Here is a 15314-nt window from a genome sequence, read left to right as displayed (position 1 = left end):
GAGGAAGGGAAACAAATGCTTTGTTTTGTTTTCAGGAGACTTCAGTTGCTGATGAGAAAACGGTTGAGGTGGGTGAGGAACAGAGTGGCACTCCCTCACCTCCCGGCTGAAATTGATGAACAATGAAATCAATTAGATGTATTGGTATTTGACCAATAGAAGTTAGCGAGCCCAAACTGGCTAGTTATGCCCAGTGGAAAGTACTGAATTCACCTGCAGGAGAATTAGGTGCTTCACCAAGCAGAAGTAGCTTAGAGCGATCAGAAAAACCAGTCATTATGATGAGACATAAAAAGAATATAATATCTTTTATTTCTGAAGCTTTTCAAAGTAAGGTTGTGTAGCGCTGAAATTGAATTTCGAGTGCCAGGAGTAAGAGTGTGGGTGGTTTTGTGGGGTTGTCACTCAGGGATGTGTCAAGACCCTGCTGGAGAGGTTGAAGCTGGCAGGAAAGGACACAGAGCCAGGGCTCGGCATCCCAGGGCATCTTCCGTGATGCTTCCCGGTGAGAAGGATGCGGGCTTGATCTCTCCTACCCTAGGGAGAGCGAGGAGGGAATTGAGATTCTGCTCCCTCTGTGCTCCGCTGCTGCCCTCCAGGGCCACTCCAGTTCGCCTGCAGCCTTCTGGCCTCTGCTCATAAGGCCTTTGTCCCAGGACCAACCGCAGCCTTTTCTTCCCTTGCCAACATCTCCTGTGTCTTTCAGACGTCGGTCTCTTCTCTGTGCTCCAGCCCTGGCAGATGTGATGGTGGTCAGCGTGCTGGTGGGCAGTCACTTGGGGACTCCCAGGAGCCTTGCTGATTCTCCTTAGTCTCTGCATCTGAGCAGCTCACGTTTGGGGTTGCAGAACTGTTCAGCTCCGGAGGAAGCCCGTTCACGTGAGGCAGCACAGCATCACATCACTTTCATTTTATTTTTGAATTTTCAGTGGAGAGATTATTTGAAGCAAACTGCTTCGGGTTTTCTGCTGCGTGCTTTCCTCACCACCGTCTCGTTGTTGTCTCCGGCTCTTGTTTTAAGAACCAGGCTTCTCTAGTCATTTCTAGCAGCTGCCTTGATCTGCAGTTGAAGCAGAATGCTTCTTCGTGGTGTCAAACTGGTTTTCCTCGTCATTTCTGAATATGTACGTTCAGTAACTGTTTCAGGTGAAATGATCTTTTGTCCAATGTCAGTTAACTCGGATTTGCTGATTTCCTATTTTCTTGTTGAGGGCAGTTTCTTCTTCCTATAATATAAGTTAGCAATTTGCAGTTACTGTGGGGAGGCACTGGTCCAAGGCCTTTTTTCCCCCCTTAACATTTGTAATACAATTCATGCATTATAGTCTGCAGTGGTTTGTACTCTATGTCCAGAGCTGTGCATCACAGTCGACCTGAGAGCTTCTTCATCCCCCAACAGGAAGCCCCGTACCCATTAGCAGTCACTACCCATCTCCCCCCTCCTCTCCCAGCCCCAGGCAACCGATTTTCTCTCTCTAGGGCTTTGCCTGTTCTGTACGTTTCCTGTAAATCGAGTCATTTCATCTAAACGGAATTGTCTTTTGTGACTGACTTCTTTCACACTGCGTAAGGTTTTTAAGGTTTGTCCACGTTGTTGTAGCCTGGATCAGGACTTCATGTTTTGCTATTACTGGATAATATTCCACTGTATGGATGGGCCACTTTTGTTTACCCATTCATCAGGTGACGGTCATTTGGGTTGTTTCTTCTCCTTCGCTGTGATGGGTAATGGCGCCGTGAACATTCCTGTAGAAGTTTTTACGTGGACATATGTTCTCAGTTCTCTTCCATATGTGCCTAGGAAGCGGAAGTTTTGGGTTATACAGAAACTAAATGTTTAACTCTTTGAAGACCTGCCAGGTTGTTTTCCAAAGTGGTTGCACTGTTCTACATTCTCACCAGCAAGGTCTCAGGGCTCCACTTTCTCTGTATCCTCATCAGTACCTGTCGCTGTCTTTTTGATTGTAGCTATTCTAGCGAGCGTGAAGTGGTTTCTCCTCGTGGTTTTGATTTGATTTCCCTTACAACTAATGATACTGAGCATCTTTTCCTTGTGCTTATTGGCCATTTGTATATTTTCCTTGAAAAATAATCTTTTCAGATCCTTTATTCATTTTTTAATTGAGTTATTTGTCTTTTTATCATTGAGTTGTAAGAGTTCTTTTTATCTTGAGGATACAAATCCCTTATCAGATGCATGACTTGCAAAAGTTTTCCCCTGTGTGTTGTTTTTTTCACTTTCTTGATGGTGTTCTTTGAAGCGCAGGAGTTTTGGATTTTGACAAAGTCCAGTTTATCTGTGTTTTCTTTGTTGCCTATGCTTTTCAGGTCATGTCTAAGATCTGAGGTATTTTATATAAACTTTATATATAAAATAACTTAATTCTTAGGGCCGTTCTGGGAGATAGGTGCTGTTGTCCCCGGTCTATTTATGAGGAAACTGAGATGCAGAGAAGTTCTTTGACTTAATCAGGGTCACAGCTACTTAGGGGTGTGGCGGGAGTTCAGACCCGCGTGTTTGTCTCCGGCATCTCTGTCCCTTCCTAGGAATCGTTAATGAAAAAGTCTTTACTTCTTTGGTTTCTTATTAATTTTTTTCTCACTGGGGACTTCATCTTTTCATTCTCCTTGCAAAGCTCAGCTTAGGCTGATTTTAGGTCTAATGTAGGCAGAAGCATTGCTATCAGTTAATTTCTTTATTACTCACCCCCAGTGATGATTGTTGCTAATTGACCTAATAAAGTCATACTTCAGTTTTTCCTGGTCAAGACACTTAAAGTAGAGTCATGACTTACAGAATGCTCAAAGAAGAAAGTATTTAATTGATTTTATTTTGCTAACCAATGAAATAAAAACCCCAGAGTTGACAGAGATTATAAGCCTTCCAGAATAGGGTCATTGTCTTACGTTTCATTTTGTTTGGTCACAGTGTCTGGATAGTGCCTTGTTGTCCAGCAGTTTAGTTAGAATATGGTGCCCGTGAATCATTGTAATGACAGTTTTGACAACAGACTGTGTTGTTCATCTCACAAGGAGAAAGAGAATATAGAATTACTGCTATTTTAAAATTAAGCTTGGAATTTTGAGAAGAGTTCCACAAACCGTATCATACAAAGGTATTTTCACTAACTTTAGATCTAACTTAGACACGTTATGGTTACATGGCAGAGTAAATTTATTAACTAGATTTGACAGAGTGTAATATTGATTATTTGTTGTTAAAATATTCTTCCTTGAATAAAGTGATTAGTGTCCAGGAGTGAACAAAAATGTTTGTATTTATGTGCAACATGGGAGCAGACTTCATATATTTATATATATGTGTGTGTGTATTTTGATCTGTTTTTCAGAGTTTTTGTAGTTTTCCAGCAGTGTTCTAACTTTAGAATTCTTCTAAAAAACATCACTGTGTCTAGTGCAGTTTGTACTGTGTATCCTGTCTTATGCATGGAATTCCACTGTCTCCTCGGTGAAGAATTTCCTCTCATACTGAGCTAGTAGCAGAGTTACAGGAACTGTGATTTCTAGGCCTTTGCTCTCCATGTGTTTGAAGTTGGCTATCATATATGATTTTCCCTTTCTTTCTTGGGTTTTCATTGTTTAGTTAGAATCTTTGAAAATGACTGTGTTAGTATGTTGCACAAATTTCCCTAGAAACTTGATGTGTTTGTGCCTTTAAGGTTTCAGTTTATGGAAAACGTAAACGCACTCTTGTTTTTAAGAAGTCCCTTTTCACTAGGTATTTATTTACCTCTTTATGGTTAAAAAATTTTTTTCCAGTGAATGAATAGGTTTGCATGTTTTAAAAAATAACTTGCTTTTATTTTCCTTGTTGTAAAAGTTATATTCATCGTAGAAAATTTAGAAAATAAAGATAAGCACAAAAAATAAATTAAAAAATTACCTGTAACTCTTCACCTAGAGATAAAGGTGTAGTAAGTTTTGAAGTTGAGAACTATAAGTCTTCTCACTTTGTTCTTCTTTTTCAAGATTGTTTTGGTTATTCTGAGACCCTCGAATTTCCGTATGAATTGTATCAGCTAGTCAATTTCTGCAAAGAATCCAGCTGGGATTTGATAGAGATTACATTGAACATATGGGTCACTTTGGGGGGTATTGCCATCCCAAGAGTATTGACTTCTGATCCATGAACATGGGATGTCTTTCCAGTTATTAGGTCGTCTTTAATTTTTTCCAGCCATGTTTGGAGTTTTCAGAGTACTGTTTTGTTTGTTTGTTTGCCTTTACACTGAGGACAGGCATACAAGGTACTGCGATCAGGAGTTACTTGTAGTTGTTCTTTAATCCTCCCTGTCAGCATAATTATGTTATTTATTTGAAATCTATTTAAGCTCATTTGTTTTGTTTGTCTGCCATTATCCGTCAGTCCTTATTAATCATGAACATGGTTCCACAAGTCAAAACTGTACAACAAGTTATCCCCTGAGAAGTGTCACTTCCTCCTTTATCCCTCCCACCCTCTTCCCACCTACCTGTCGGTGGCGAATCTCATTTGCTCCTGGTTTTTCTCTCTGGTGTTTTTCGTTAAACAGATGTTCCTGTTTCTATTTCTTGTGTAAAAGGTAGCATATTACATGTATCTTTTGTACTTGGCTTTTTTTTTGTTTTGTTTTTTTATTTTACTTTATTATGTTTGTATTTACCAACATGTCCCAGAAATCAGTTCATATCAGAGATCATCCTCATTCATTTTCATTGTGTGTACATGTCTCATGTTTTACTTAACCAGTCTTTTTTCCTGGACAATTTGGTTGTTTCCAATACTCGGTAATTACAAATGACGCTGCAGTGAATAACCTCGTACATGTGTGTTTTTGTGTTGTTGGAGTTGTGTCTTTAGCATAAATTCCTAGAAGTGGAATTACTGGGTCAAAAGGTAAACATATATGTACTGTTACTAGGTCTTGCCAAGCTCCTCTGCATAAAGGTCACCCCATTTTGCACTTGCAGTGGCTGTACTCGGGAGCACTTTCTGCGGTTCACCAACAGAACCTGTTGTCAAGATTTTGCATTTTGCCAACTAGATACGTGAGAAATGGCATCTCTTACTATTAGTGAAGTTGAATCATTTTTTTAAATGCTTGAGGGCCATTTTTATATTTCTCTTTTATGAATTATCTGCCCATATCTTTTGCTCATTTTGTTCTGTTGGTTTTTTTTCTCTCAATTTTTATGATCTCTTTATGTATCAGGGATATCAGCCGTTTGTGATACATGTTGAAAACATTTTCCTGTGATTGTTGTTTATGTTTGGCTTTGCTTATGGTAGTTTTCCTGTATTTTTATGTAATTGGATTGATCAATTTTTAAACATTGCCTTTGGATTTGAATCACATTTAGAGAGCCTTTACCTGTAACCAGGTTTTAGAAGAATTCACCCATGTTTTTTGAACTTCTGTTATGGTTTTCTGTTTTACATTTAGATCCTAGATCACCTGGAGTTTGTTCTCGGGTTTGCTGTGAGGTAGGGGTGCAGTTTTATCTTTCTCCCAAAGGCCATCTCAGTACTGTTTCCTAAGAAGCCCACCTTTGCCCCAGGCAATTCTGGTGCTGGAGGCGTGTATCTTACTCTTGCTTAACATCGGACTTCCTGGTGGCACTGTCTTCCTGCTGTTCCCTGCGGGAGGGGGCTGGTAGGACCCGCATGGCAGGGCTTTTGCTCTTCAGCAGAGGGCAGATGTCCGTGATCTCGTGCAGCGCCAGCCTGTCAGCTGTTCCTGGGAGCTTTGCCACCTGGCGCTGCTGTTCTAAGCCCTTGTTGTGTGTGGTTCTTCTCTCTTTACGGTTGATTTTGCCTTTCTCTCGCCTGCTTCATTTGTCTCTGCTTTACTCCCTCTTGTTTCTACTTTGTTTTACTCTTTGTCTGTTGACTTCCCGTCCTGGGCCCTCTGTACGATCTTGCACCTTATAGGAACTCAGTAACTCTTCCTGAATGAATGATTGAACGATTGTTGGATTGGAACTTGAGAGCCCTTGTGATGCTGCCTTTTTTCCACCCTTTCCCCACGTCTTCTTAACTATGCCCTTTCTCTTCCTTTCCTTCAGCCTGGGTTTCAGCCGGCCTGTGGCATTGACTTTTCCTGTCTGTAGACTCCTTGTTTCACTGGTTCACAATAATGTAACGTGCAGGCTGTCGAAACTTGACATCATGAAAGATCAAATCCATCGCATACTAGTATTTTTAGAGTGTGTTATTCTTTTATTGAGTGAAGTTAAGTCAGTCTGCCCCCCGAGCTCTCCCGTGAGCACTTCTCACCTTCCTGCCGAGGATACTGCCCTGGTTGCTGCATGTGCCTCCCCCGCCCCCAGCCTCGGGATTGGAGTTGAGCAAACCATCATCAGTGGTGCCCTTTCTTTAAAGGGTGGGGGGACATTTGCTCCTTCTCTCTGGTTGGGGACATCTTGGATGAGACGAGGCACTAGATAAAGAGTGAAGACCCACCTCATTCTGCCCCCCACCCCACTCTTTCCCTTCCTTTCTCCAAGGGAAAAGAGTAAAACTCAACAATGTAAAGATTAATCATTAGAGATAATGAGGTAAGTCAAGATGACCTATCACGTTTTAAGTATTATTTCATGCCGGAAAACAGATGTCTTACACACACAAAAAGCACACAAAGCACAGCAGCGTCGTGTTGAGAACGTAGGTCCGAGTTCGAGTCCCGCTCTGGAGGAGCTTGTTCTGTGGTCTGGAGAACTGGTAGGTCTGCTTAGCCTCTCTCGGACTTGTTTTCTCTCCTGCAGAGATGGGGCTCGCTAGGCGTCCCACACGTGTAGAGTTGCTGTGGGGTGTAAATGAGGATGCACGTGGACCTCCCTAGCGCAGGTTCTCATTCCTCGTAAGTGCAGCACAGCTTTTGCTGTGATGGCATTGTGACCACCCGTGTGGACTCTCAGTGCTCCAAAGGGATGCCCTGTGGTTTGGAGATGGGGTTCTCAGTTCTGTAAGGACCCGAGGATTGTCATTAGGCCTTGCTGATTTGAATATATTCTTTAGAAAGTATATATCGTAGATATTTTCTTTCAAGCATGCATCTCCTTTTCTTTTATTATTTATAGTTCTACCCTCTCGTCTCTTGCTGTGATTTTTCACAGAATCTAGGAAACAGTCCTAAGCCACCTGCCTCTTCACAGTTCTCTGTGGTGGTTTTCTTGCCTGACTAGAAGAAGGTTTTGCACAGGAAATTTTCTTTGTTCCCCTTTACTTGGAGTCTCTCTGTCCGTCTGCCCATCTTTCACCTGTCCGTCTGTCCATTTATCTACCCACTCATTCTTCTGTCTTGCTCCAAAAAGTGTTTGTGGCAGCTTACAGAATAACAGATATCAAATAAGCAGGTGAGAAAGTGGGGCCAAGTTCAGACAGCGAGGCTAGGAGGCGAGCTTGCAGGAGCGTTGCAGGCGTGAGACACACACCTCTGCCCTGTGAGTTAGAAGATCAACAGCAAACGTGTGCCTGAGGCTCCCAGCAGACACAGGGAAGCGGGGTTTGTGGGAGATGCTCACTGTCCGTGAAATAAACAAGTGGCTTAGGAGAAGCCCAGCCTTTCCAGCTACTAAGGCTTAGGAGAGTAACATGCGAGTGTCTTCCGAAATCAAAAAGTGTTTCATCTTTTGTTTTGTCAGAGTTCTACGTGTAGTTGGTCACATTCTATACCTGGAAATTTCTCCAAAGGCCTCCCCACGTGAGCTGGATGGCTAGGGAATGAGGTGGTTCTGCTTATTGACGGGGTTGGCCAGAAGTAGAAAATGGCAGCCTCGCAAAGGAGACTAACATTTGTCAGTTATATTTTTTTTAGCGCCGTAGAGTTCAGAAAATCCTTTTGCACAGTTTCCCTCTGTCTGAGGCGGCAGCGTGCTCTCTTACCAGCATTAAGAGCTTAGAGCTGGGGGATGGTGCAGGCTGACTGCACTGTCAAGACAGCCGAGCCAGTCACTGCAGGCGTGGTGCTTTTATATAGTGCATTTCGTGTTCTTTAATGAAAAGTTTCAACAGAGGAAAAAACGTATTCTAAGTTAATTAACCTTTAATACAATGCTTTGTTGATAAGACTATTATAGGGAGACCATAAGCTGTGAAGACTTCAAAAACGGTTTCATTATTGAAATTTCAGTAGAGAAGATTCACATTTTGTCTTATTTGTGCCCCTCTTTTAAAGTAACAAAGAAACAAGACGGAAAAGGCAAAAGATTATTTCTGTTCTTCCTCTCGGTTTGCAGGTGCCCTCACCACCAATGGCATCAATCCAGACACCAGCACTGAAATTGGACGTGCTAAGAACTGCCTCAGCCCTGAAGACATAATTGACAAGTATAAGGAGGCCATTTCCTATTACAGCAAGGTGACTTTACTCTGTGGGTCCTTGTGTAGTTGTGTTGTTTTAATCAGGAGTGCCCGTGTTACATCAGGTGACGGTGCTGCGGTGTCTGCTAGTTATCTGCTTCTGTAAGGATTCATGTGTTGTTCTCCAATGTGTGATTTTGTATGCGTAAAATGGCTTTTTTTCTGATTGAAAATAATGGGTATTTAATAAGTTTGAAAGAAGGGGCAAAAGAGGCTATCAGAGCCCTGCTACTCAGAGATGATAATTAACATTTTAATACCTATTTTCTGTTCTTTTTTGTCAGTGTGTGTTATCTATATCATAAAAAACAGGGAGCGATCTGGACTTACTGTGTGGGGAAATCCATTTTTCATTTGGCGTATTACGTGTTTTCCTATGATCTTAAATCTTCCCTGGCATGACTTTTGATGCCCAGTATAGCATTCTGTCTTGTGGAGGCATCGTTCTTTTTACTTTGGACTTAAACATTTTTTAATTCCAAATATACTTAACTGAAATACTGAAAACAAGAACTGAGGTTGTACAGGAGAGTAGTATCAAGTAAAAAATGAAAGGCCCCTACCTCCTCTCCCCTTATTTCCTAAGAGCGAAAGCTGTTAACAGTTTGGTGTATGTGTTTCATGACCTTCATGCCTGTGAAATACATGTATATATGAGAAATACATGTATGTGTGTGTGTGTATGTGTTTTATTTGGAGAACGAGACCATACTACATGCTTTTCTGCAGCTCGCTTTGCTCACTCAGTGTGCATCATGGATGTCCTCCCCTGCAGACCCGGCCCTTTCAGATAGAGCGCAGGGGTCTCCTGATGTGCGGATGTGGTCGCTTGTCCACCGACACCTTTGGTGGGGGAGTGCCGTGGACAAGACCTAGACCACGTGGAAACACCGGCTCCCTCGGAGCCCGCAGCTTGCCGTGACTTACTGTGTCTTTGCCTTGTCGGTGGGCAGTTAGGTTTTCTCCCGTTTCCACTGTCAGAAAAGATGTTTGAACATCCTTGTACACATGTTCCTGTGATCTTGTGTTGGCTTTGTAAATATTCATTTTGTAACTAGTCATTTAAAAGTTGTAAGTATGAAGTACTTTTTCCAGAGCCCTTTCTTTTCTACTTTTAAAAATTTGTTTCTAGGATTATCAAAATGATCATAGCTAATTTGTATAGATGGAGAGACAGATGGAGAAAGGGACTGCAGATACGTACTCTGAGCAGTTTCGTGGCTGCTTTTGGACCAGAGAAGCCCCGAAAGAGCCCAGGTTGGACCAGGGGTGGCTTTGAATGCACTTGAAAGCCAGCTCTCGTGCCTTTACGGGGAAGCCTGGTGGGCGTGGCAGGTAGGTGCCACTTCACTGGCCCAGGCCAAGCCAGGTCAGTGGCTGCACAGAGCACTGTGTCGGTGAGAACTGGAGGCTTCATTGCCCCAGGAAATGCTTGATGCCACGAGCATATCAGGGGAGCCGGGGAGCCTGTGTGTTAAGAGTTTTCCAGTCCTGGGAGTGGGAAGAGCAGACACTGCAGTTGGAGCTGAGTTTGAATCCATACTCTCCTGTTCACTGGTCCTCGGACTTTTGTCAATTATATGGCTTTTTTGAACTCCTGTTTTCTTGTCTCTTAAAATAAGAGAATTACAGCCTGCTGCTAGAGTTTTTAATCAGGGTAAATGATTTGTGTCTATAAAATGCCACGTACAGTGACAGGCTCGTTAGTGCTGCTCAACGAGAACCGGGTTATCGTCTCTTCTTCTGCATTTCAGTGCTCGGCAAGACATCGGGGGAAGGCCAGTTCCTAGTTTGTGTGTGATGCAAGTAGAAAAGCTAATGTGTTGCATTTCTCTAGCTGTATTCTTGGTCCTTTGCTTCATTTACCTCCTTCCTCCTTTTCTTTCCTCTTTCATCTCCTCCACCAAAAGAGCCTGAGACTTTCCCATGCACCCGGAGCACTAGATTAAAATTGCTTTTAAGGTTGGTTCATCACTGTGAAATGACAGTGACATAAGAAATATCTGCACGCGTCCCAGATTTGATTGTATATGATTTGTACGCACACACATATCTGTCTGCCTCCCACTTGCTGAGGGAGAAGGACCACCTTTGGTTTCCATTCGCTGAGAGTGAGAGCGAAGTCTTTTAGGCAGACTTTTGCCTGGCTTCTTGAATGATTTTTTACTGGATTTCTGCTTTGTGGCCAAAGGGGTAGTCTGCTATTAGAAGAGATGAAGTGGAGATGTAGACATTCTGCTGAGATACTGGTGTCATCATCTTTGAGTTGGAAGGAACTTAAGACAGCAGAGTCTTACGACTTTTTATGGGTGAGAATCCATAGTGGCAGATTTTGAACTAGAACCTGGGTCTTCTGTCTTCATGTCCACGCGGATGAAGAGGCAGCGGGGTGGGGGATGGCAGGCACCCTTCTTGCTTGAGTTCCAGGGTCTTGTGGATTTTCATTGCTCACCTGCCTTTAGTTTATGTCCATGTGGCCTCTTACATGAAGGTCACTCTGTCCTGATAGATTGAGCTTCTAATCAGCAGAAAGTTCTGGGGCCACTCATGTTCCCCAGAGCTTTTCTGCTGGCCTTCTGACACTTTGTAAATGAGACTGAAGAAACTGTTCGGTGTGAAATCCTTACTGTTACTGTTTGCCCTCGAGTCCCATATGTACGGGGTGCTGTCTAAGGCTGTGTAAGGCAAGATCTGAACAAAGATAGGGTGATAGTCTGTGCTGCTGGCATTGCCACTGCAGTTTTAGAGTCAGACACACCTGAGCTAAAATCCTACCTTCGCCAATTAGAAACTTTGTATGTTGGGCAAGAAACTTTACTCTTTTGGGTCTCATTTTCTTTATCTGTAGATAAGTTCAGTATTTATTTTAGGGTTTTTGTTTTAGAATTGAATGAAATAATCTCCTCATTTATTCCTGAAATACTGATTGCATGGTTCTATGCTGGTGTCCTGGCCTTGGCAGCTGATTGCCAGGGACTGAGCAGTGAGAGCAGCTGTGGCCCCAGGTCCCAGAGCTTGTGTTCCGGGGTGTGCTTGTAAAAGACTGGGTGCGAGGTAGAGTTTTAGTGAATGTCCCTTCTTTGCCTGGTCCCCATTGATTGTGGGTATCTTTCTACTAATATATGAATAATTTTGTATGATTGCAGTTAAATCTCTTTTAATATTTAAAATATGGAACTATAACCAAAATATGTGAAAAAAATGAATTGACTTTTATTTTCCTTTCAGTGGAAGTTGCTTTAAGAGTTTTGAAGGAACAGAAATTATTTTATTTCCATGGAATCAAGTCCCTGTGTTAGGTTTTTTGGTTGTTGTTAAATGGTATATAAAATGGGTAAATTTTGGCTTCCGTGTTGGTAGTTAGGTTGTCTTTGATGGATTATTTGCAGTAGATCATAAATGACGTGCGTGTCACATATTGGAAATGAAGGAACAGTGGAGATGTGCTGCTTCCGACAGTCATTTCTCTTCCTACCTCGTAAGTAATTTCAGTAAGAAGCGTGAGCCAATTGTGTGTTTTTGCGACTTGGTAACCAGTGAGTGGCCGACTGCCTTTCCGTGAGTCGTGCCGGCCTCGGGGTCTTAGTGAATGCTTATTGGGGGTGGTCGGCCCTGCAGCACGTCTGATGCCTCCGTGAGTGCCGGTGAGGGTCCCCCAGCCTGGGGCTCTCTTCAGGCACCAGCTTACGTGTGTTTACCTCCGGAAACCTCTTTTTCAGCTGCAGGGAATTTTTTCAGATAACTCGATTGAAAATCACTCCAGCTGGGGATAATTGGGACAAAAAGGAAAAGGGTTTGGAGTAGAAGAGAAGAGGGGCAGAAGAACAGGGAGGCAGTGGGGCCTCGGGAGAGAGGAACCAGCTCCTGTGCCTGTCCCTGCGCCCGAGCCACACAGCCTGTAGGTGGCCGGGGACCCCTCTCCTGGATGGATATCACTGTGGGCAGAAGCTTGAGAGCTGAAGGTGAGGGCGGGGCAGCACTCGCCCAGGGCGGGTCACCGAGGTCTTCGGTCCAGTCCACGGTGCCTTTTCTGGTCGTGTGTCTTCCCTTGTTCATCTCAGGATCTGAGGAGCAAGAGCAAGGAACTCAGAGAAATCCAGGCAGACATCCAACTGTGTTGACAGGAGGGACACAGTGACACGGGGAGCTAGGACTTTTGTAACAAAGTAAAAAGGATTTGCAGCTAGTACAGCAGAGCTGCAGGTGTGAGAGTCCAAGACTGTCTCAGAGTGCAAGAGACAAGTGGAAAGGAATGGCGAACTTTCCATGGACCCCGTTGTGAAATTTTGTAAAATATCCCGCTGCTGTTGGTTGAATTACCTGAGTGAATGCAAACATGTTTCTGTGGGCGTTTACAGGCTCACTCAATCCCGCCAGCCCCTCTTGCCCCCATCAGGGGTGGGCTTTCTCAGGCACAAGTCCTCACCCTCAGGCGGCGCCGCGGGTCCTCGTGCTGCGGACGGGCTGCTGCGGGGCATTGAGTCCCTGTGGCTCGGTCTGCGCAGCGTGACAGGAACATCTGTACTCTGCTCTTTTGACTGAGGGGCCTCCTTTTCCCCCTGCAGTATAAGAACGCCGGGGTGATTGAATTAGAAGCGTGCGTCAAAGCCGTCCGCGTCCTCGCCATCCAGAAGCGGAGTATGGAGGCTTCCGAATTTCTCCAGAATGCGGTTTACATTAACCTGCGACAGGTGAGTGGGTGTCCTCTCACAAGTGGAAGAGTTGATGCAGTTCTCCTGGAAACTTTTCTCCTCGAGTCCATCTGATTTTTCTGTGTTGATTCAGTATGGCCTGCTATAAACTCTGCAGTCAGAGCTTGAAACCCGGATGAATGGGGGTCTTTATTTTACCTCTTTATACCATAGTCTTTTACTTTCCAAATTCAGAATTTTCGGTTCTTTCAGAAGTTTTTCGGGGGATTGGAGAAACAGCTTTGCTCTCACCAGCTTTGTGACCTGCTGCTTTATGCCTGTCACTTGCCTGACTTCTGTCGCCTGTGAGCTGGTTCCGTTTGTGGCCCTGTCCTGGTGGTTCATGTTATAAAACACGAAGTTTGTGAACGTACAGTTCCTTTTACACTGAAGGCATTCCACAGATGTCACTTAATCTGGATGTGTTTGTAACAAGACAGAATCGTTAGAACGTTTACTTGCAGGTCGCTAGTGCAAAACCCCTGGGTTGACAGTCCAGGTGAAAATCTAAAATCTTTCTAATCTACCTGGATCTTTATGGATAAGGCATCCGAGACTCAAAGTTTACTTAAGGACCCGAGACCAGGATTAGAACACAGGCTGGTGCAACGTAGCAGGTCTTCCCTGAGCCCGGCCTTGTGCTAGAGGGCGGGGGGAGAGGTGGGGAAGGCAGGTCCTGCCCTCACCGGGCTGACAGTTCACGGCAAAGACCTTCACCTGGTGAAGAACTTGAAGTTGATTTTAAGAGCAGTGGGTTTTGAAAGAAAGGTCTTAAGAGCACGGGAGTGACACAATCCTACTTGTCTCAAGTAGGGGAGAGGGTGGGGGGGCCGGTTGGGAGACTTGAGTCCAGGTGGGCAGTGTTGGTGGCTTCCACCTGAGCAGTGCGACGGTCAGTGGAAAAAAGCGAACAGCTTGAAGACATGTTTAGGTGGTAAAAGGGAGAGGATGAATGATGTCTGTGAGGGTCAGATGGAGTAAGGCCCAGGCTTCTGGGTGGATTAATGAGGTAAATGATGATCCTGCTGTGCTCTGAGAGGGGAAAGCTGCCGAGGGAGTTCTGGGGGAAAAGTGATGAGTTCAGCTGTGGGTAAAGTGAAAGGCTATTAGATGTGTGGGTCTGGGGGTTCAGGAGGGGGAGGGTGGGGGGAGGGAAGAGAGACTTTAAAATCATTTTGTCTTGTGAACATATAAAAAGTTATGAGTAATAAGACACTCATGCCTCTGAAATCCGTATTTGACCCATTAACATTTTGTCATATCGACTGCAGAGGTTCTTAATTTTTTAAATAGAAATAAAATAGAAACAAAATAATGGAGTTAATGAACATCTTAGAGTTGATGTGTATCCTCCTGGTACGTATTTTGATACCTCATCTGTTTATGACCCTAATCTATAAAACGTTAACTAGTTTAGTGTAAGAGTTAAGCAGAGGGACTCGATATACATTCTTGGGCCTTGAAGCGGACCTCTTGGGCGGAGGGTTTAGCCTCTCTGCGCCTTCCTTCCGTCTCCTGTGACTGCCCCTGGGCCCCTCGCCATAGCTGATTTCCTAGACTAGACGTTGGGAGGGCGGCTGCTCAAGGGGGTGGGAAGTGGCAACTGCCAGGGGCACCGAAGCGAGAGACGATAAACCAAGTGCAAACAAATACCCCGAAAAGAGAAAGAATCCCACAGTGTTTTGAGCCACTTCGTGTAAGGGAGACAAAACCACGTGGACCCAAAGCTCTTGAGCACATCAGTGTCGTGGGTGGGCAGGTGTCATCAGAAAAGGGTTGAGAAAGGTCTTTTGGTTTCCCTTGACGTTTCCGGTAAAGGTGGGCAGGAGAAGTGAAAACCCACCGCTTCACAGTGGAAGGTGCCGTTTTACGGGAAACCAACCCAAGGGTGGAAACCAGCCGTCAGTGGTGCTGGCAAACGATGGACATCTGGATTGGATGGGCCACTTACCGCGACTTCTGGATGATCTGCTGGGTGGGGGCGGTGAGCCGGGTAGTAGGTTTGCAGGGTGACCCGGGCATAATCCTGGCTCTGAGGCTGCTGGTGTAATGAGCAGACCTGGGCACATGCAGTCCTAATGGGGTGGCCCGGGATGTGGCCGGGGACACCTGCAGTGCTGAGGATGAGAGGAGGGCTCCCCCAGTGAGGTGTCCCTGTGAAGAGTGGAAACCTCCACCTGCAAGGGCAGAAGAGGCTCTGAGCAGGGGGCCGGGTGCACATGCACGACCAGCCTGAGCACAGAGAGCTCAGGGAACCAGAA

At 44.6% G+C, this 15314-nt stretch overlaps 1 protein-coding gene across 10 annotated transcripts in view; it reads left to right on the top strand.

Moving 5' to 3' along the window:
• Positions 1–15314, top strand: part of TRAPPC9 (trafficking protein particle complex subunit 9) — a 433756-nt gene that overhangs the window by 58767 nt on the left and 359675 nt on the right. For all 10 annotated transcript variants that reach the window (XM_072949773.1, XM_072949771.1, XM_072949768.1 and 7 more), the window contains 2 exons: positions 8239–8360; positions 12928–13053. In XM_072949773.1, coding sequence (XP_072805874.1) covers positions 8239–8360; positions 12928–13053 — 248 coding nt within the window. The remainder of the gene's footprint in view (positions 1–8238; positions 8361–12927; positions 13054–15314) is intronic.

Source organism: Vicugna pacos, chromosome 25, assembly GCF_048564905.1.
Source record: "Vicugna pacos chromosome 25, VicPac4, whole genome shotgun sequence".
In the NCBI taxonomy this organism is placed as follows: domain Eukaryota; kingdom Metazoa; phylum Chordata; class Mammalia; order Artiodactyla; family Camelidae; genus Vicugna; species Vicugna pacos.
The sequence above is the reverse complement of the archived record's forward strand: the minus strand, read 5'-3'. Positions and strand labels throughout refer to the sequence as shown.